Genomic DNA, 24,028 nt, shown 5'->3' with positions numbered 1-24,028 from the left:
GAAAAAGTGAAAATTTTCCTCAGAATTGAAAAACTTTTCTCATATGTTTGAAGCTGTCCCCAAAAGATTAACACTTTTCGCAAAGTTTAAAATATATCATCAAAAGTTTGAAAATTTCCAAAAAACACAGTTTCAGATGCTCCACCAACACCAGACAATTCAGATGAAGGAGATGATGTACCAAACGATACTTTTTGTACCAATAAGATGAGACAAATACATAATCTGCCAAGGCAAAAGGTTCAAACTCTCAATGGATTAATTTTCCTTTGAGTGACACGTACACCATGACGCAAAACCTTGCGGTTGATTAAAACAAAACATATCGCTAGATATAACCTTATCACAAGACACAGTTGTTTATGGCAACAGTATCTTCTCGTAAAGTATCTTTTATAATAAAAATAACGACAACAAAAGGTTGTACTGATCAAGCCTGACAAAAATAAAGATTTGCGCAAATTTCAACTTCATTTAACAACTACAACAACACCAAGTGGCGGAATCTCTATTGCGACAATAAAGAATTTGAAGTCGGACGTCATGATAAAATCTATAAAGAGATTTGACCTTTGCCCACATAACCTTGGAGCACCTCTCAATTAGCAAATTAGTAAAATCTTTCATAAATCTAAATATATTCAGTGATCTTGCAAAGCTGTAACCTTAAGAAAACTTGAGATATCCATGCAAATGTTTTGTTCAGATAAGCAAGTATATATTTGAAAGTAAAGAAAAACTAAACCATATTGAATTGACGAAACAAACAAGATCAAAAAGCTTTTGGCAATTGATCTAGGACACGACTTGCAACCACACCGAGTTTGGTTGGCCTAAGCCACGTGGAGCTGGTTAGGGCAAAGTCTATTTTTGGCATGAATGGCTTGAAATATATTGGGTGGCCTTTTTAGTCACTGATATCTAAATAGCTTGTAGACTAGTCTTGTTAATTTTTTGCCGAAGGGAGGTTTTACCATTGCTCGATACTGGGAATGCTTACTCTTGTCAATACTTGATAATTGTTGTTATAACTCATTTTGATTTGCTGCATCTTGAAATTATATGGCTTTTATTTTTTGATGCAATTTGTTCAAATTTCATTTAGGATATATTTTCAATTCTTGAAAGTCAGAAGTATTCAAAGCTTGAAAAAAATTTATTTCAGAAAATGTTTAATTACTATTAAGAAAATGTTCAATTTATTACTGGGAAAATTACTTTGCAAACATGAATGTAAGGAGGTAAATTATCACACGAGCTATTATAATACATCTGTACTAATTTTCTGCCGGTAGCAATATCTTTTCTATATATTAATAGTACTTACCGTATTGACAGCGTTCTCCGTACGACCCAATAGGGCATTTGCAGCGGAACTCTGAATTTTCTGTGTCAGAACATACTCCATTTGGACCACATGCCCCTGGAAAACATCGTGCAACCCTGGCTTGGCAGTCACTACCAGTAAACCCTGGCTGGCAATCACATTTATACCCAAACCTACTTGAGGCTGCAAGGCATGTACCTCCGTTTTTACACGGCTGCGTTAAGCAAATGTTGCATTCGGTAACACCAACCATCATCAAGGAATCTTCTCCTGCAACATAGATTTTGTGTTGTCAAGTGAGGTTACTAGTAAGGAAAAATACGATTTTAGATAAACATCGATCAACGGAAGAGTAAAAGATAACATCATAGTCGAAAAAGCAGTCAAGTTGAGTGAATATACATTTGATATTGCTGATAAATGCTAAGCTTTAATTTGCTAAATTTTGTAATAACAGTAAAATTCTTGTAAGTTGTCAAAAGCAATATCTATTCGTTAACTGCTTACAAGGGAACATTACGGACAGCTTCTCATAGCAGGCACTTCAAAACAATAATCAAACATCTTTATATCAAAAGGCTTCTAATTTACGGTCACAAGCTTAAAAAAATATTCCGGAAAATAGGCAGCCTGTTTGGTTCGAAGAATATGGAAGTCATTCAGTAGACTTTTGAAATTTAAAGCAACACTTAATGTAAATGCAAAAAATGGTGATGCTGAAAAGAGATGAAATGAACCAAAAAATTTGCGCATGACCAGAATCCAATATGAGCAATGATCTGAAATAATTTGATGACGAGTGCAGGGCGTTGTGCCTGCGGAGGGCAGGCGGCACATGCCCCACAGCATCGACCATTCGAAAAATTTTCGGAAATTTTGTTTACGTGTAGCTGAAGGATATTGTCTGTTCATAGAAACTATAAAAGTTCTGAGAAGCTAGTCAGCTTGAGAAGGAGATTGGTAAAAAAATATATAGACAGGGAAAGTTTTCTGACAAAAATCAAACTCGCGGTAATTTAATTTACGTTCTGTCTATTCAAATCTGTTCACTTTGTACAAGATAATTGCAACCTTGCCAATTGCCTCCATCAAATGTAAGTACACCTTTTCAAGGCTTAACTTCGCAAAGTATGCGAACAAACTGCAATTAACAACGAGCAAAGAGAGGTTAATCATTAAGATTACTTAAAAAAAGTTCGAGTACTGATATTGCCTTTTCTTTGACTAAATCGTTGAAACCAGTAATAGAGTTCTAAATTGTGACGTCACCAAAAACCTATTTTTAGAACTTTTGAACTTTTAACCACATAATATATAAGATCTTTTAACCACACAAATACTTCCAAATATGCAAAATTATTCAAATGTGTCTAGAATCAGTTGAGATATTGCCAATAAAAGATTTGAAGTTTGCTAACGAATCACTGTTATCTTGGCTTTGTTCATTAAGTTATGAACCGAGACCAAAATACAGAGGTTTGATGGGGAAAGAGCCAATACATATGTGGCCATATCTCAGCCAATTTGTAAGACATTTGATTGATTTTGCATATTTAATGGAATTTCATGATTTCCTTCAGGCTATGGGATCCAAATTCAAAAATTCGAAAAATATATTTTTGTGAAGTCATCACTTTAGAACTCTATTGAACGAAAGTGTGAGTAAAACTCTGGAAAAGATACGTATTGTTTTCAACGTTTTACGGACGTACCACCCTACATTTTTGCTCTCTCAAACTTCCTTATCATCTGCATAAAAACTCAACAAATAGAAGAGATCAAGTGATCTAGCGTTATTTTATTTTGTTTCCTTAAAGTTAACATGTAATAACGTTTGATATCAACGACCTAAAAATTGCTGAAGATAGTCAGGTACTGCAAAAATAATCTATAGCAAAAGGAAATAAAAAGAAATGTTGTATTTCACAGATATCTAATTACTTTGATACTAAGGATGCAAACTAACGTACTTAACAATATTTGTGATATTGTCAACTTTTGAGGTGAAAAACCTGCGTCTAGACGTCAGAAAAACAGGTCTATGGAAAATCGAATTATTAATTTGCACTTCATAGTCTCTTCATCCTCTGATTTTGTTTGAAAGTGGTATATAATGTCCCTACAGATCACGTTGTAGCATTGATATTGATGGACTGAATTCAGTAAATTTTGTCTTAATTGCATCTAACAACTGGCAGACGGGGCCCAATGTCCATCGACCATTGATTTAAAAATTCACAGCTTTGTAAAACTCTTCATCAAGAAGCACCAGCCCAAAACATCCTTTTAATTGCGTCTTTAAATGATATATTTTCACTTATTTCCTGACTCAAAATTGCTTACAATATCTAAGGTTACAGCTCTCAAAGTTGCACAGGTGTAAATCCTGATTTTGTGATAAAACATGTTACATTATCAAGATATTTTATTCTGAACTTTTTCTGGTGGCTAGATATCACATAACCCTGAGAGTGACCTTAACAATTGGCATGCGGAGAGACAGGTACCAGCGTTCCCTAGTTAGTAAATTTTTAACCAAAGTTTCGAAAAGCTTTTCATAAGTGTTCTAGCACCACCTCTGTGTCAAAGGTAAATCAAGAGAACCAAAAGTACCATAATAAAATGAAATTGCGACTGTAAACTTTCAATGCAATTTATATTCATCAATAATAAGTAAGCGTGAGAGGGAATACTTTTGGTTCATCAAGGAAGTCAAAAGAGAATGTATTTAACTGAAGTTGCTTATAACTTTTTAAACGTGTTGTCAAATTGCTCAACATTTATCCGTCCCCAGCCCTAGTTGCCTATGAAACGTCTGTCAATCAACAACTGGCCAATCAGTGTGCTTGATGCTATTTTTGTGCTTAATAATTGGTTAATATTGATTTGCAATGGCTGAAGCCACTTCAGTATCTGTCGATTGCCTTTAAATGGTGTCTTATAGTGTGAAATGTTACTCAGCTTGCAAAGTGTATTTGGGAGAGCAACAGAATTGCCACAAGTCCACACTTCCTGCAAAATTTCCCAAATTCTTGTAACAATAGCAATCTTCTGGTTGTCACTTTCTATTCACGATCGCTGTGCGCATTTTCGTTGCTTAATAATAATGCCAAATATTGGATGTGATTTTCCTTGCTTATAAATTTCTGTGAATTATCACTTGGATGCGAAATAATGCCCATTTTAGGTTGCAAAATAATTAACAACTTTTAAATCTTTTTCTTGGGTGTTTGTTTGGGAGGGGGGGGGGGGTTACCTTAGAGAAACTTTAATTTAAATATCTGCTCCCTTGCTTCTTCGTGAAATTTATATTCTGCTATAACCGACTTTTTTAATTATTTCTCATCTGCCTTTATATCTTAAAACATTCAAAAGAGGGTTACCAAATTCTTACAGAAAGTATTTTAAAAAACTTTGTTACAAATATGGGTGGGTTTGAAGGAATTCATAGATATCCGAACCAGAGTACTTTGAAATACGTTTCATAATCAAGCCCGTGGCGACGCCTATAAAATTATGGAGAAACTTTGTTTTAGTGTGAATTCTGAATATTTATATAAAGCGCTTTCTCCATTTTTAAGATATTCTTGATGAGTGTTTAACAGGATCTGCATAGATTAAGGATGGACCGAAAATTACAATGGCTCACATTATCTAAACAAATTGACGACCGGACATCCAATAGAACGGTGATGGCTAGAAACACTGTTAAACAATTCTTAATCTAATAACAGACATAGTGATCTATGCATTTATGTCGTATTTTGGTAGTTAGATCGCAAATGTTCTTAATCTGGTGACAAAGGGTCATCAGAATCGATTCAGATCAATATAGCAACATTGCGTGTTAATTAAAATCATGTTAGTTTTTGAAAAGGCTTAATGTGATCAAAACCAGAATGACTCCTTGTGCGTTTGGTCTGAGACCATTCACGCGCTGTTGATATTAAAATCCCATTCATTGTACAGAATAGGAACAAGTTAATGAAAAGTAAGAATATTAACTGCTTAATAAAGGATAAGTGTAAATATTTACATAGAAACAGAAGCAAGGTCGTGTTTCTTCTGATTCTGAAAGCGTTTGGGATAATTTGTTTTCCATTAATCGTTTCTACACTATTGTGCAATCTAAGAAGGAAATCGAGTCTCTGTTTAAGGAAGGCATATCATAACAAATAAGGGTCTCTCTGCTAAGGACATTTATGAAACAATTAAGGATTAATTATTGCTAAAAGCAAGCTTTTAATCAAAAGTTCATATCAGTAACAATCGTTTGTAGGACGGAATCGTGTGTGAATTGGAACAAATAAAAAGATGCCTTTCAATTTTATCTATAGTAGTTTCGCTTTGAAAAGATGCTGTCCCCTTATTTCCATATATTCTTTCTTTCGATTATACACAAAGACAGGTATCTGATTGTATTCAGAGTTGCATTAAATATAAATTATTGAAGCATTAAATAACGCAAACCACTTTAGAACTACTTAGTACTGCAATACTGTTTGCATTGACAAAAATTGAAACAAATTGCTCTGCAGCAAAAGAAAGCAATTGTTTGTATGACAATCACACTGCGCCTGTCTATTGCAGCACAAATTTGTGGTCTTTAAACGTCGTTATGAGTTAATGGTCTAAGATAAGTCAACAAGATGGTTTTATCTAAAAGCACTTTGACTACCTGATTCTTACACTGACAAGAAACAGGTTCCATTCTGTGTATGAATTCTATCATAATCATTATTTTACTTACCCAAAAACATCCTGATGATCGCCTTAAATGTGAAACTCGAAGAAGCAACTTAGAACAATCCTGTTCTTTACACCAAATAACTTTGAATTTAAAGTATAATTGTATATATCAAGAAAGAAAGAAGTATATTAACATATCGTTGTCAAGTCAATGATAAAAAGTGAAAAGTCAAAAGGTCAATGACTTGATAACGAGCTAAGCTCAAATGACATTAATACAACTCACTCTTTCTTCTTACAAGCAATTTAAATTAACTTCGAAGTTATATAAAAATTACATATTGTCTCAACAAAGGAAATAACATTGTTGAAAGAATTTTTGTAATCATCTATAGCTTCACTTTATGATTTTTTGTCATATTTTGACGCAGAAAAGACATTATGATAAGATATTTAATATGTATGGCTATTGCCTGTCTGTTGCTTATAATTAAATTTCAAGAAAAAACGCACAATATACATTATGCTAATAGGATTGTCAGCTTTTTCATCCGCTAGACCACCGCACTATTCCAAAAAACACAATTCCACATTGATTCATAATATGGAAACAGAAATTTCATCAATTTTGTTCATAATTTATGTCTCGCATTATATGACCAATAATATGAATTTTGAAGGCTATTTAAACTGTATATTGAGAACAGAAAACAACAAGTAAAGATATTCTTTAAGGAAAATTAACAACTCAATGCAGGAGCCATAAATCTTTAATTGTCCTCTCAACTATCGTTTGTTTTTCTTTTAGCTTTTTATCCTACTTACCAATGTATTGTAGAAAACAATATAATCTTCAACACTCTGTTACTGCCAGCAGTTTTGCAGTTATATTTTTGCTATTTGTAAAGTGATCAGAGTTGCCAGATAGGATTTACAAAAGAAGGCCAAAGGGACGACCAACTCAGGCCAAACTGCGCATAAAAAGCAAAAAAATTGTTGCAAAAGTACACTGCGCAAGCACATGTTTCCACACAAGAGCCTTTTGAATGCTTTCCCAAACTCTGACAAAAAACTGAAAAACTTTCGCTTTAAAGAATTCCTTTGCTAATCGTTAGGTTAGAAAAAATATTGACATTTGTGCTCACACTGTATAGAACTGCATTTCGATTTGATATTTGTTTGTTCCTTAGGGTGTTTAAAGATTATGTAAAGTAATGCAATATCCTTGAAGTTTCTGCTGAAAAGGCAAAAAAGCCAAATTTAAGAAGTAGGCCAAAAGTAAACTTTCGAGGCAATGTGATTCTAAAAAGGCGAAAATAGGCTTGAAAAAGGCCAATTTGGCATTCCTGAAAGAAAAATAAAGATGTCTTGTTGGTAAAGAACATTGAATCTTGCAGTAAAAGATATTGTTTGGCTGAGAAACGTGGGTATATATCCCGTTTGAAAGGACCACCAATTTGTTTGGATGCAGATGACTCTTAAACATACCAAAGACACAGGCCGTCTTGATGTTTGAGCGCCATATTCTATAAAACTAAAAAAATACATAGAGTCTGTGCAAAGAAAACATATATAATGTATCAACCCCTTGGTATGCTGACAATTACTATCACTCAATATAAAAGCCACCTTAAAGCTATTCCTACAGGCAAATTGCATACCCTACGTAACTCTTTGGTGTATTAAAGCTTTCGTTGCATTCAAGGTGTGTTTTTATGTGTGTTCCAAAACTGGTCATCTATATCTTATATTCCGTCATAAGTACGTTTTTCTAACGCGATTGAAACTGAGGATATAATCGAAAGCTCTAGGACCAATTATTCTAAACAATTTGCTATGATGATTTGACAATAATGTTTCAACGAAAGTTTGTTATCGCTAAAAGCAAGGAGATTTGGTTAGATAGTAGAGTCATGCCCATCAAAATTTTTTCCCAAGTCACGAAGACGCTAATCGAGTGTAACTTGAAAAGATATATCTTTAGTAGACATCTTGACAATGATAAAACAAAAGGAAGAGCTGAGGCCATGGTTGCATTAAATAAACTGGTTTAGAGATCATTAGTTTGCAACAGACAAAAAAGATGATTTCTTAATTCGCAAATGCACCTCCCCTTAATCAGCTAAAGATAAACAGATGGAGCATTTCTCTTTGACGAAACATAACGCAAAAATTCTTTTAGTAGCCATAAATTCTCAAAAGAAAGAGCAGGATAATATTATAGATCCAAAGATTCTTTAAAAACAATTCTATAGACAATTCTTTTTACTTTATCAGTTATTTATATTTTTGTTGCTTATTTACCTAAATCGTACGTTTGGTATTTCGTGGAGAAATAGAAGCTTTTAGGCATTCCTTCTTCAAATTTCGCATACAGTAGAAACCCGCATAAAAGAACCTGTTTTTATAAGAACATTGAGGCTGAAATTTACCCTTTAAAACCCCATGATTAAGAACCCTCAAGAGGCAGAAATTTGGAAAGGTTCTTATATATACATATATATATATATATATATAAGAAAAAATGGTTTTTGAGTAAATCAGGTTATGGTATGTTGCATTCTAATTGGACAATCTAACAACACAAATTCATTAGAACGGTAGAAATTTAACTTAAAAAAAGCTGGTTTAAGTGTGTCCATTAGAATTCTTGCGGTGGAAAACATTGTTAATGTATGCAAGGCCTGTACGTATATAAGAGCCTCGTTACAAACCTTTTAGATTGGAATCTAGAATAGCAGCCTGTTAATTAAGAACCTATTCAGGCTGCCAGAAACAAACATAGGTTCTTTTATGCGGGTTTCTACTGTACCTTACTTTTTTTCTTTGATTTTCGACGTTTAAACCCAACAATCTATGCATTTCATGAATAGCTGGAGGGAACTTTTTGATGACAAGCAAAGATAAAGAAAGTTATTGTAGCCCTTGCATATAATTTTATCATTATTTTTTACTCAGTTTTGCAAGCTATTTCGAATGATATTATCAGATGAGAAAAAATCGGCCATTTGCCCGAATGTTCCGAAGGCTTAAAATTATTTAAACTTCAAAAATTTAGTTAGGCAGGGTGCTAGATGGTTAGCAAAATCGTTGCCTATATTGGTCTACGATTCAGTGAGCAAAAATGTGAAGAGTCCTTGTCCTTCAAGGACATGCTGTTCCCGATGCCATAAATTCTAGTTTCAAGGTATAGTGCACAATGTTGCTGTTAGATGGGCGGTTTCCTATAAATTTTTGATACGGTAATTACAATTTTGCAATTTGGCGAATACAGAGCAGAAATTTGAAGACATAAAACATGGGAAAACAAAAAATTTCCAATTGTTGTGCTGAAAAGGTGGTGCTTCTCGGTACGTCCCCTGTGTGAAACCAACTCCCCACTATTTTGCTCACAGTTGATTCAAAATCTTAAATTTCATACTTCTTAATCTTTTAGGCCTAGCATTTAGTTGTCTTGGGCTGGTCTGGTACACTATTGTTGACTTGAAGCAAAACTGGTCAAAGTACTGTTAAACTATGGTACTGCACATTAAAAAGACAGGAAGACTCGGGTAGCTCTGGCTAAGATAACCTGAGATCCAGTTCATTCGGGAGCCAAATGGCATCTCCTCGCAAGTGGGGACAATTTTATAACATAAATACTGGATGACTGCCAAATTTGAAAAAATTATCAAAAAATGTTGGAAGATGAAAATAAAGACTAAAATTTCTCAATACTCCACTTAGTAGCCAAAAGCTTATTTTAGGGCTTGAAAAGGGATGTTGGCTGCATTTATAGCTGTAGGGAGATCGTGCGGTGGTAGATGAGCTGTCTCAGGGCCTTCGAAGTGCTCTTGAATTGTCATCATGGCAGCTAAAGTGTTGAATTTGAGGGTCCAGTGCTTGCTACATGCGGGTCTTTAAAATCGATCCCCTCGAATCAATTTAACAACATAATGGACAATGGCTGCACAAGGCACCTCCTACTTTTCAATTCAAAGTCAAAATAATAGGGATTAGCGTGATTGCAAATTGAATTTATACATTATTTCAGTAGATTCTTATAAATCGATAGATTAGCGAAAAGCTCTATTATCAAGATTTGTTCCAGGCCCCTTAAAACGTCGTTCTTTATGACAAATTATGTCATTTTGCGATAGTGAATTAATTGAATGTGGATTACGTGTAGACTTGTGACTTGCCTCCATGTCATGTAACAGACTAATGCTATCGAAATGATTACACTGGCGCTCAACGGAAAATTCTATGTCTTAAGCTAAGACTAAACCGGTTTTCAATCCTCAATTATTTTGTCTTTAATCCAAATCTAATGACAAAAACAGTTGGTATTTTGTTGTTAATCTTGATGGACATTCTCTCGTGCATATCCAACCTCACTATCACTTAGATTAGTTTATGATCCTCGCTGAAATAAAGCCCAGGTGAATTGACAATTCATTAGCAATAAAAAGAAACTGTTGAACAGACACCCACTCTTTCTTATTAAAGACATCTACGAGAACATTCAGTCAGCTTCTCGATTGGCATTAGAAATCTGAATGAAAGTAAAGATAGCAAAATGATGCAGCCTTATGTGCAAATCCAACCCATTTGTTAACTACAACACCATTCAAGGTTTCTCTGACTTTGCAGAATTCTTTCAATTAATTTTAATTGGATATGAAAATTAACCAGAAAGGAACATGCTATAATGTATCGAAGCTCAGTTCAGAATTCTTTGGCTTGTGGCAATGATGACTCAGTTTTGCAAAATGCAACAGATTCACAGTAAAAATGTAATTCCGAGAACAGCATGGTGCCCACAGCCAATAAAAGTGCATCAATTAGCATAGATTCCTAAAGTTTGTCGTCATGAAAAATCTAATTAAAGAAATCTTTTGACCACATAACTTGAAGTATCATGTTATACCTTGAAATATGAAAAATTAGTTAAATATGGTGATAATTAGGTGATATATAGCAAATTGGTTTGAAGTTTGATAAGAGATTAATGCAATTTTGGCTTGGTTATAAGTTAAGGACAAAGAACAAATTACAGAGGTTTGAATGGAAAAAAGTCCATATTTATGTGGCATTATCTCAGTACATTTGCAACAAAGCTAACGAACTTATGCAGCTAAAAGTGTTCAATGATGCTTTTTCATTTTAGAACATTATTACCAGCCCATTTAGACGCATGCGACGAAAAATTTCATTGTAAAGGTATTCATGTGCCTGAATAAGTAACGTCCTTTATACCATATGAAGCGCAACTTTGTTAAGTGGACTTTTAATAACGAAAATTAGATAGGAGCAGTTCATTCCTTTTACAGATATATCAATCTACCATCTATTATCTGCAGCTTACAATCATTATCAACCTATAAACAATTGTAATTGCTTCCAAGAGAATGTACCTAAATGGAGGTTGTTATTTATCAAAGCAAACAATTTGTTAAGAAAGTTCAAAATTTTTCGCTATAAGTGAAATTTTCAAATCTATCTTCAGTCTAATCTAGCAAATATGATCTGTACATATTTCGTGATAATGTATCAATACAGATGTTTTCTTCCTTAAAATCTTCTTTTCAGTCCAATAGATTTTAGTTTGTAGCAAATAATGTAGTTTTGATTCGAATGGTGCTGTTAACACAGTGCTGCGTTTTGTGTACCAAACAACCTTTTGGTGTAAAAAAAGATCCATTAATGCGACAACGAATCCACCAGGAACAGTTTGGGGTTCATATGAATGCTTTGTTGAAAGCTTTCTGTATTGCTATAGAGAAAATGAAAAGCTAGCGAACTGATGGAGATTTCTTTGATCTAAAAATGTAAGGCCTAATGGCAGTGAGTCTGTAAAGTCTAAGGTGTTGAGAAGTTACACTGAATCTAGTGAAAATATTCTCCTAGAGAAGAGAATCCAGTTGAACCACGTACCAAAAGAAACAGTTGTTGGATGGGACATCTGCTACTTGACCTTAAAAATCATATGCTGCTATAGATAAGCAACTTTGATACTAGCCAAATGTCTTTGCGGCTCACTGCAGCTAAAACACCTTTTCTTGAATTGATCATTTACAGTAAAAATTAGCATCAATGGCGTTTGTCATTCACCAGTGTTCCGTACGTTGAGCTATGACAGGCAATGTGGATTCTTTAGTCTTATGGGCAAAGCAAGATAATGTTGTTTTACAGCTTAATATGCAAAGACAAGTTAATATGGCTGTTGTCTATAATTAGCAGGGTACTTGTGACGCCTTATTTACAAATATTATTGTTTGATGTCATGAATTAAGTCATGCTGCAAGTCAAATGCCGATCTTGTTTAGCAAATTAAATATTCAACCATTCAGCATTGGATATTGCTTTAATAACTTATTCATGAACTTTTTTATTGTCCATGCACAAATAAATTAATTTGAAGGTCTATGTCTACAATCCTTAATTCTTATAACAGTTTTTTATGTTTTCTTACAGCAGGTTGCCTGCTAGCCGCGTCATCTTTCCATAGGCTTATGCAATACTAACTTTGTAGGTCATAACATAAGCATATTCGCGGCATCATGAAAAACAAGCGAAAATAGGATAAACAAGGAGCCACTCATTTGTTAATTCAATCAGTCCATTCGAATCAAAACTTCGAAAAACTTGTGCTGATGTGTCAATCAAATAAACTTCAATTTCTGTCATATTTGTTACTAAGTTAGCTTAGGCCTAGATCAAAGGTCGAGCCTGTCATGTGCCGAGCATAATAGCAAAAATTTCGACTGTACCTTGCACGAATCAAGCATCGAACTTACTGAATCAAACCAACTACATCTAACATTTTGAAGTGTTACATGAAGCCTCATTATGAGACAGGAAATAATTAATAACGATATATTTATTGCGTTCGACCATTGCGAAGAGCGAAGTTAGATTTGAAGTCGTGCCATATATGCGTCACTCGACTAGACGGTCGAGCCAATTGATGGCGGTTGCCCAAATGTTTCTCAAGTGTTATTCAAAGGATCGACGTTGGTCCAGGCCTAAGTTTCATCATGAATAATGCATCCAACACTGTAATCGATAAAAAAGGACTTGCAGTGTTTTTTAAACCTGAGCTGCAGATTAGCACCTAAAGTAGTGCGGGAGCGTAGCATACATGCATTGATTGATGAAGAGGACCGGACACCAATACAATGTATGGTATTTTACGTTTCTCCCATTTGTGTGATTGTGTCATAATGAGTAGCCAGTTTAGAGCCTCTTAATGGGTTATACGCTGCAGTTAAACAGTAACTACTTCTACATTACAGTTAATTCCTGTTGGGAACAGCGAAAAGGGGATGTAGTTGGCTTTGAGGATATAGTTTGGTTGGGTGATGACCTATGTGCCATAGTAAGAGCCATAGAATCCTGACAGTATCATATCCATATCGTGAAAATATTTGCGCACATCGAATTCCACACCCTGTTATCTAAATAATATTTACACCCGACATTCTGGCTACAAAAAATAGGTATCGTTTAGAATACAGTAAAATTTACTTTAAAGAGCCTAGGAAAGTTTGCATTTCAGTCTAAAAAGGTTCTTACTGTTAGGCTGTGAAGGAGATATGCAACGCATGGGTGCCAAGCCAAACAGAACGACAATCTTTATATTAACTTCAACTTGCCTACTCACGTAACTGTAATATAAAAATTGATAGTATATTTTATCTTCATGGGCCACATGAGCTTATGCTCCTGCGCATAACATGTTGCTAAACTATTAGAGTACTACGCTCGCATCCTTTTGATGGTAATGAAATCATGTTTTTTATTCTTTTAGACTGGTTCTAATCTTGTCGCAAGGTTGCAACGTTTATGCTAATCTAGTAAAATGAAATAATCAACTTGTTTTATCTTGAATCAACTCTCGAATCAAGAACTTTAAAAAATATCAGTATAAAAAGGTAACTGTATTGGTATTGTCTTAGTATCTAAACAGTTAAATAAAATATTTTTCAGTCCAGTCCATTGCCCACTGTTTTCTTCAACCTTTTATTGAGTATTCAAAAACTAAAAACTCTAATCTTATCCTCTGTGTCATTATTTTAAAAATATCCCTTTTTGTATTTTTTAGTGATTTTTAAAAAGAACATATTCCACTTTAGTGTCTGAGATAGTTATTTTTTGATCGTGACCTCATTCCGAAATTTCAACATATATGTTTTAACCTTTTAGGCTGTTATAAGCTGATATCTACTGTAATCCTTTGTAATTAAATAATTGTGACTGATAAAGTACCAAAGTTATCTGTTAGTTTGTGTTGACAAAGCATAAGAACAATTACGTTTTGTTAATTCATCTCTCAAGAACTTACTTGATCAATTCTTTCTTGCCAAGATTATCTTGCCTATCCTCTTTCTTCATTTAGGATAAGGAAATGTGTTTCAAAAAAATAATAAAAGGGAATGGAACCTCGAGGCAAATCAGCAGACAAAAGGAGGCCCGCTATCACATTTAACAAGTCAACATTGTCAGATTCTAATTAGGCATGGTTTCCTCGAATCAAAAAAGAAAGCTCGTTCGATGTCGGGCGAATGAATAGGCAGTTCTAACGATTAGGAATCAACCTCAGTTTTATTGGGGGTCATCAGGATTTGCAGAAAAAATATTTGAAGAAGATCTGTTAAGGATTAAGGACCTCAAGAAATATCTCGAAGGAACGACAGAAAACTTTGAAGCATTTTTCCAAGCATGTTTCATCTTGTTTTGTTGGTCTCCAGCATCTACCAACAATTTTTGGATGCTCAATTTTGGCTAACATTTGCGAGGATCGACAAACTTCTGCCATCTTGATAGCCTCCACCTTTGAAATATTTTAAAAATTATACCCCCACTTTAACTGACTCAGTCCAAAGGGGAGGGGTATACTTCGACTCTTAAGATATTTTGATTTAACTGGCTCAGTCCAAAGAGACTCGAGTATCTTTATTGAAGTCTGCTGAGCTACGTTAACAGTAGCTTGTAAAATACTTAGCCAGGATTGGGTATCATTCTCGGCTAGATAGCAAATCAGATTGCTACATGTACAATCAGTCAAGAACCTTGGGTTGCGGAGGAGTTGCGAAGGAGTTTCGGAGCTTACGTTACAGAATCTGAAATCGGTGAACTTACACAAAGAAAATTAAACCTGTTGAATGCAGAATGCTATTCGTGGATGTTATTTATTAGCATAAATTAGAACATGTCCTGTCTATGTATCATGTGGAGAATCTTGTTAAGTTAGGTTGATTTACGTGCATGATTAGTACATATCAAATTCTGAATCATATCTAGCTTAGAGTGTTTGATCTTTTTTACTGTTCTCTTCGGACTGAACATTAAGTGACTATACTTCTGACACCCAGTATGCTGATTAATGTAAGGCAAATTTCTTGCCACAAAGCTCAAATGTATGCTGAAACAGTTATCTTTGAGACGTATATTTGTAGAAATTTTTTCCTGTTATAGTTCAGTTTTAGTCTATTGACCGATCATGGGAATCGAAAACCTTTCAAAGAGAATTCAAAGGCATGAACCTTGGTAATCTGAAAAAATGCGAGTTCTATTCAAAAAAATTTCTGGCGGTACAGAATTTAAAAAGGCAAACATTCTGATTGGCCTATTTCGATCAACAAATGGGTGTATGTACTTTCTAGCTTAATGCTTTAAAATGAATAATTTTTGCAAGACATTGTTAAACACTATTCAGTTATCACAAGATTTCGGCTTTGCACAAGGGCATCATTACACAGAATGTCTGGTTACAAAGAGCAGTTTCAATTGTGATAGACGCTCAACGTAGGATTTTCACAACCATTGCAGATGTGTATCAACTTTCATTAATCCATAAAGGTGACATGACCATGTATAGCCTCAGCTTAACAAAAAGGTCAGTCGTTAAAGGGGTTAACTTCCACATTGCTTTTGATTGCAGGAACTGCTTTGTTAAAAAGTTAGCGAAAATTTAACGTGAATTACTTCGTTAATCAAAATGAAATGCAACATCCATAATTGCAGCGATGCCGGTAACCTTAAATCGCAATCAAATTCAGGCCAATTCAACGTTATGGCGAAATTGAAATGAACCCAAAAGGAGGTACGAAAAATTCCTAGAAAATTATTGTCAACCCCTTGTTAACTAATGATTTCTATTCTGATTCAATTTCAGGAGAATGTTCAGTGCAACAATTTTTTTAAACTTCATTAGTCCATTTTTCAAGCTTATAGTTGATAACTATAATGAGCAATAACGTACTTCCTGCTAAAAACCAGTAGAAAAGTTTTGGAATGCAGCCAATTAATCTGAGATTATTTAGGAATATCCACGTTATTTCACGTGCGATAAATGACAATAAGGGTTAATATGTTGACGATTATTTCAAAGTGGTTGTTAAACGATATCATTCTTTTCTGGGAATGATAAGCTATCTAAGACTGCCATTAGGCTTATAAACTAGACCTTTATACCGATATTGAATACAGTGAGTGAAATTACCGACCAACGGTTTAAAAATAAGCGAAACTTGACGTGGTAGGCCCGAATTCCTAAACTTCACGCAAGTCGTGATGAACTCCAGTTGCCCGGAGAACAAAGAAATCCATGTTATCATCGATTGTGGACTTTATTACGGCGAGACGGTATGCTGCTTTCATTACTCATCCTTTAGGTCTAAATAGCGTTTGAATTATTTACAACCGTATTAATTTGATGGCCGATCAGTTTATCGTCAAGCTTTGTTTCAACTAGCAGCCGAAACCACCAGCCTCCATCCGCTGTTTGAGACCAACCATTCATGAAACGAATAAAATGGTACGAGACGAGATGGTCTTTCAGGAGAACACTTCATCGTAATTATTAATTTGTAGCTCCGAACAATCTACAACTGTCTTAAACATTTCCAAATCTTATAAGTCTGTATTTGTCATATTTCAAAATTTCTTCTCTCAAGGAAGATTCAGTGTATCCTCATACACGGTCTAAAGATATTTTTCAATTCCAATAAATTCAACCTATAAATTCAATTTAGTTAAAAAGAATCAACAGAAATATATCCCAGTGTTCTAAAGAAAACAATTTCAAATTCCATTCAAATTGAATTGGCATTGAGCTGTATCCGAAAAAATATTTGTATGGAGCCTCTGGTGACAAAAGGGTTTATATTTCTGTTGATAATTCTATCATGATTGGTTATCTATAAATAGAAGTGTAGGCTAGCCAGTTTTATATCCTTTTATTCTAATTAACGTCAGTCGCTCGTCCAAAAACCCCTTATCTGATCAGGTGGATTTTAGTGACCAGCAGGGTCATAGGGTGGCGGCTACACTAAAGCAACCGCAGCTTAGGTAATGGAGGCGGGCATCAATTTTCAGAACAAAGTGAGTTATTCTACATTACTAATTGTGGTTGCTAATCTAGTTAGATAATTACTTTAGATAAGAAAGCGATTTAGCGCAGGGGAGAGGCTACAGAGAGTTGAAAACAAAGCATCAATGGTTTTAATCTCTTTTGAGTATGATCGAGCTTCGCAGCGATCTTTGTTAAGCATAATTGATTGGCCAGAAGATTCAATTGAGACGCAGACGAGCGTCGTGTTTATTCTATATTTATTATCATCTTCCATTGGACGTTCTTTCATTGAAAACCGGGGGTTCATTCACATGGCGAGCTTGTTACTTCGTGTAAGATGCATGCATTGCCTTACATAGCAGAACCTGGGTTTTATGTTCCGCAGCATATGCATCGAAATTGAATGTTTTTCATGGTCGACTGGAGTAACACAGCAAGCAGATAGTCAATACAGTCGAGTCTATTTACTCCAAAGATTATTCAAGGATTGTAGTCTAAGCCTCAGGGAAACTTTCCAATGCTATAAATTATTCGTTTTCTATGTTTGACTGAAAGAATCACCGTAGAATCGGTCCTAAAAGATAATTTTGAGGTAGAAAAAAACGCTGTTTTCTCAACGAAGAATCACTAGGTGTGTTTTGATAAAAATTAAAATTTCTAAATATTCAACATTACACCACATAGCCAAACAAATAACCATTAAATACTTCTAAAAATTTGAAGTTGGTTGAATGTTTGCAAAGAAGGTATGATTAGGCCAATGACAGATTTGAAGCTTGCTTTTATTCTAGGATTACTTTTATTTTGGCTCAGAAAGTTATGAACACAAAATAAATGAAACTCTAGAGAGTTCTCGAGGAAAAAGCATGCACTCATGTGACCATATCTCAACCAATCCGTAACATGCTTATTTGATTGCAATTGTGCATTTAGAGGTATTTCTTGATGCTCTCTCCGGTGATGGGATCCACTTTCAAAAATTTAAAAAATGTTGTTCTGACGTCATCACTTAAGATCACTAAGTTCACTTCACAGAAAATGAGAGTCCAAATAAAACCATTTAAAGTACTGTGCTACACAATTGTTTTAAAAGTTTACTGTCCAAACATAACAAAATTTTAATTGTTCCAGCCCACTCCACGCCCTACCACACGCCCTACCACACCCTAATGAAAGGTGGTCATGCAAGTATGTGTAAATGTGCCAACCGTACCTTTGTTAGTGGTCAGCAGCTTTCGCGCATGACAAGGTAGCGGAGCTATGACGTATCAGAGGTGGTGAGTCACATTATTAAGCTTGCTCCTTCGTTGCGAACAATGAATGCCCAGGGCATTTACTGTGTTAATCGTTATAAGACAACCTCAACGGTTGACTGGAGTCATCATATCCAGACTTCCCAGTTGAAAGTGGTTTTGCGGCTCACTGTTTTGTCGTACTGATCCAAATATTTCTTTGGCCGCAATTTCAACGATGGACTGCCCGCTCTCTCGCCCACCCAGCTTAAAAAAGTTAATCAACCAACCATGCGATACTTACGTATACACTAGCTAAATCCGGCTATACAACACACAAGTCTGAACTGTGAAGCCAACGAAAAATTGACGCTTAAATGTGCAAAATTTCAAACCTCTAAAATAGTGTCAAGGCAATTATTTGTTAAGACTTACGGATTTAAATATTATAAAAGTTAAACACTTTCATTAAAATAAAAAAGCAATTCATTGTGTTTCAGTAAATCATTGTGTTTCAGTGTTGTGGGTCAGTAAAAAATCTTATAAATGCCGACATGTAGAATGTACACTATGATGGTACTTTTGAATGCAGTAAATTTGCAGCAATAGGGGAAATCCCCGCTTCATGATAGACAGGGGTGTCTACCATTATGCGTTGACATTTTATGTGAAAGTAGGATAAATAGAGAGGACAGTTGTAGATGCCACCCACCAAAGTACCAATCAGACAAATGGATGGAGAAAGTGGAAACTGTCAATGTTTCTATGGCAAAATAATATTATGAAAACGCACCAATGTTCTACGTGTCCCTTAAGCGACTCTCTGCTATCTAGACAATCAACATCCAGTCAAGCAATTTTTCTCAGGAGTGCCAACAGTAATCAATTGACCGCATTACAAATGGATTGGCTCTTTCATAGGCTCCATTGATGCTTACAACCCTAGAAAATTGAGTCCTGGCTGAGCTTTTCACAAAGATAACAAATGTTATCTTGATAAAATTAAACCGAGCCTTTATCTTCTCTTGTAGCGGGTGTGCAGATAGATTTTCAGAATCACCTTCCTCCTTTAAAGTCGACTTGCTCGTGTCTCACCCCTAGAGCAACTCTCCATTTGTTCTGAACTCTCGGTCCTTCGGAGGGACGACGTCAATCGCATCGCAGCGCTGCTCTTGGTCACAGCAAAGGGAGAATTGACCAAGGAAATGGCTTGAACAAGTCTACTTTAACGTTGATGACGTTTATGGTTAAGGTGATGTCAGTTATGCAGCAAATGTAACCTATTAAAAGAACACGCAGGAATGGGCGTTTTGAAAAATCAAACTATCTTCAGTCGTGAGAATACAACTTAACTCGCGTACTTACACTTTTTTTAGTGAACCAAGGGTGATTAGAAGATAAACAGTTAAAGTCCCACCCCTTTTTTCAAAACTAATCTAGACCAGGCATTCCTTTCCGACAAATGTTAGAAAACAAATAACTTTGCCCGGGCTTTGTCACAATGTGAACAGTGCTAACATGAATGCTTGAAGGAGTGAAGGGTAAATAAGTCTCTACTGTCAGTTTTTAAGACACAGATGCAGACAACCAGGTTTCAGTCACATGTTTTCAAGCATCGTTGAATGCACAGCAACAACGACTTCACTTGATGCTTTTCAGCCAACGTGGAAATATGACCTAGTTTGCATCAACACCAAGGAGATGATTTTTGGAGGAGGAGCTAAAGATAAATCTTCTGAAAAGTTCCTTCTAATAGCGGAATTTTTCAATAAATGTCTAGCTCTTAGCAGAACAGACTTTATACACGCCCAAAGTCTATTTCAAGCTTGAGAGAGCAATTGAAGGAAACAAGAAATAAACTTGGGGCAAGTCTAGATAACCTCTAACTCTGAGAAACTTTCTTCGAATTGCCTAATATTCACAAACAGGTCTCAAAACAAACCGTACTAGGCTGTTTTATGATGCCGTATTAAGCCTAGTCTCGTCACTTCAACATTCCTTGAATGGCCTGTTTCCTAAGGTTCAGAAGCAGTGCCTCTTCTTGAACTACTTTGTGTTTCGAGCCTCGATATCAGTGCTATGAAAAACAACTAAACTGGCTTTGTTCAAGAGATATCCTTTAATCTTTTTACATTGACGTCCATTCGTTGCTTGGTGGTCTTATTTCATTAAAACTGATGACCAACAACCTCTTTAAAGATCACTGTAGAAATGACTTAGTCCAATTTAGTTGGGTTACTCTGGTTATTTTATGACTTCCTGCTCAAAAGCCCGATGGATTCACACATTTCTAAAATCTAAGAGGCTTTTTGGGAGGCATCTTTCTTTAACACTGTTTACACGTCTGACCATAGCATTGTTTTCTCTGCAAGTGTTAATTTATGCTGAATGGTGATCTATCTTATCAATCTAGCTACGCCTACTTTATCTTGCTATTCTTACTGTTTCTTGTTTTGCTTGTGGAAAACATGGCTATCTTCACAAATGAATAGATATCAGTACTAAGTAAAGAATAGACATTTCAATTTACAAACTCATATGTCAATAAAATTTTACATCTTTTTGGAAAAAAGGGCTTGTAGCTATTAGGCTACTTTTGAAAAGAATTAGTCAATCTTATGTAAATACTCGTTTTGATACACGCAGATTCGCTAACATATTTCTAGGCTTTAACCTGTAGTGAGATCAAGGCACTGTATGACATAGTTGGTTTACCATCAGAGGCCCTATCTTTCAGAAGTGACGTATATAAATTGACATTTGTGTAAAACACTAAGCTTTAATTTTACAAAGGCCTTTATCGCGAAAAGTTATTTGTGTTTAAAAAACTGATTCCATCGTTTAACTTTCAAAATATAACTTGCTGTGCGATAAAGTTCCCACAAGATTAATATTAAAATTAGTCTAACGAGTCAATGCTGTTTCTATTTTTAACAATCGGTTGCTGTTTTCAAAACTGAGGATGTTGCAAAAAAGAAGATGAAACTGCAAAATTGAAAGTTCAAACCATTATACATTTTTGTTGGATGAGTACTACGTTTTTGGACCATTAAAGTTCAGGTAAATCCATTAGATTTAAAAGCACTATCGATCAAAATCATTCACGAAACTAAATTTTTAGGGGATGTTTAGATTTTACATGGAGTGGCTGTTGCAGCCGTGTGACAGACAAAGGTTTTTGAGATAGTAGCTAGTACCAGAATTTAGCAAATTGTTAACCAATAATTAAAAGTTACTGAAGTTGCCGTGTTAGATTATCCACTAAAAATTTGTATTTAAGACAAAAACATTGATTTTATGTAGAGATATGCCACCTAACAACCAAAGATGAAATGAGAAGTAAAAAAAATTACAAGTCAATTTATTGCTTTGTCAATGAATTCGTTGTACAATGTTTGAACTTTATATATAGGACTTTAGGGTTCTTGAAAATCCTATGCATTCATCCAAACGACAAATGGTCTTGTCGTCTGTACATGCTCCATTATCGCAGCACAAAGCTTAACAGTATTAAAAGTAGAAATAAAAAGTAAATTAATAAAAGTGAAAGAAAAATTGCATTCAGGACAGATTGCATTCATGGATATGAGACTAAGAAAATTAATGACAAGTCAATGATATAATATTAAAAAGGCTGAGCCTGTCAAATTGGAACAAAACAAACGCAACAGGAGCAGGTCTGCTTTTCTTCAAACTCTTTCGACCAAGGAATCGAAATTCCTATCAGGCAAATTTCGAAATAATACAGCCATTAAACTTTAGTTTCCTTAAATGTGCACAGGGAGCAGAAGATGGACCTCAAAACACATCATCGTGCAGTTTTTGGCCAACAATTTAAGATATTAGTAAGTTAATGCAGAATCGGGTTCTAGCCTAAGAAAACATACATCATATTGTAAAATTTGCTACAATTGAATATTTTCCTTGTCTTTATGCTCAATAACACCTAGGTAAATAGGCAAACAAGATGCGAAACAGAAACACTCCACTTGTCTTTTTTCTTTTCTTCATGATCTCCGTCTACAAAAGATCATTTGGCAATCTTTTCAACGTACCATGATCGACCGGGTTATAAAGCAAAGATAAAAGTAGAAAAATAATTCTTGTAATTAATAATATTACTTCTATCATGAAATATAATATGTGAAGACGCAAGGTAGAAAATAGCTTGAAATGGCAAAGTTTCATGGACATCAAGGCTCCAGCTTTTGCATAAAATAATGACAAATTGTTTGTCAATATCAGCGAATGTGCCAGCCATAAGGGAAGATTTTATAAAACAAAATTGAATTAGAATATTCAAGTTTAGTAACTACGCAAAAACAAAGCATGGCTAAGGAGTGTAAAGGCTACGATAATTGGTAAGATATTGCCATTGATGAGATAAAACATTAGGTGAGATATAGCAATTGGTGAGATACCGCAATTAGGAAGATATTGCCATTAGCGAGATATAGTTATCGGTAATATATTGCCATTTGTGAGATATAGCAATTGGTGAGATACCGCAATTGGTGAGAAATAGCAATTGGTGAGAAATTGCCATTAGTGAGATACCGCAATAGGTGAGATATTGCCATTAGCGAGATATGGTTATCGGTAATATATTGCCATTGGCGAGATATAGCAATTGGTGAGATACCGCAATTGGCGAGATATTGCCATTAGCGAGATATAGTTATCGGTAATATATTGCCATTTGTGAGATATAGCAATTGGTGAGATACCGCAATTGGCGAGATATTGCCATTAGCGAGATATAGTTATCGGTAATATATTGCCATTGGCGAGATATAGCAATTGGTGAGATACCGCAATTGGCGAGATATTGCCATTAGCGAGATATAGTTATCGGTAATATATTGCCATTTGTGAGATATAGCAATTGGTGAGATACCGCAATTGGTGAGAAATAGCAATTGGTGAGAAATTGCCATTAGTGAGATACCGCAATTGGTGAGATATTGCCATTAGCGAGATATGGTTATCGGTAATATATTGCCATTGGCGAGATATGGTTATCGGTAATATATTGCCATTGGCAAGATATAGCAATTGGTGAGATACCGCAATTGGTGAGATACCGCAATTGGCGAGATATTGCCATTGGCGAGATATAGTTATCGGTAATATATTGTCATTGGCGAGATATAGCAATTGGTGAGATACCGCAATTGGTGAGAAATAGCAATTGGTGAGAAATTGCCATTAGTGAGATATAGCAATTGGTGAGATAAAGCAATGGGTGAGAAATAGCAATTGGCGAGAAATTGCCATTAGTGAGATACCGCAATTGGTGAGATATTGCCATTAGCGAGATATGGTTATCGGTAATATATTGCCATTGGCGAGAAATAGCAATTGGTGAGATACCGCAATTGGCGAGATATTGCCATTAGCGAGATATAGTTATCGGTAATATATTGCCATTGGCGAGATATA

At 35.1% G+C, this 24,028-nt stretch overlaps 1 protein-coding gene across 1 annotated transcript in view; it reads right to left on the bottom strand.

Moving 5' to 3' along the window:
* Window positions 1-24,028, bottom strand: part of LOC135688483 (basement membrane-specific heparan sulfate proteoglycan core protein) — a 93,287-nt gene that overhangs the window by 10,222 nt on the left and 59,037 nt on the right. The window contains exon 25 of the mRNA XM_065205349.2: window positions 1,328-1,597. Within this exon, the coding sequence (XP_065061421.2) occupies window positions 1,328-1,597 (270 nt within the window). The remainder of the gene's footprint in view (window positions 1-1,327; window positions 1,598-24,028) is intronic.

Source organism: Rhopilema esculentum, unplaced genomic scaffold (assembly GCF_057945365.1).
Source record: "Rhopilema esculentum isolate cy_ngs unplaced genomic scaffold, ASM5794536v1 HiC_scaffold_36, whole genome shotgun sequence".
Taxonomy (NCBI): domain Eukaryota; kingdom Metazoa; phylum Cnidaria; class Scyphozoa; order Rhizostomeae; family Rhizostomatidae; genus Rhopilema; species Rhopilema esculentum.
Note: the sequence above shows the minus strand (reverse complement) of the source record. Positions and strands in the feature narration are given on the sequence as shown.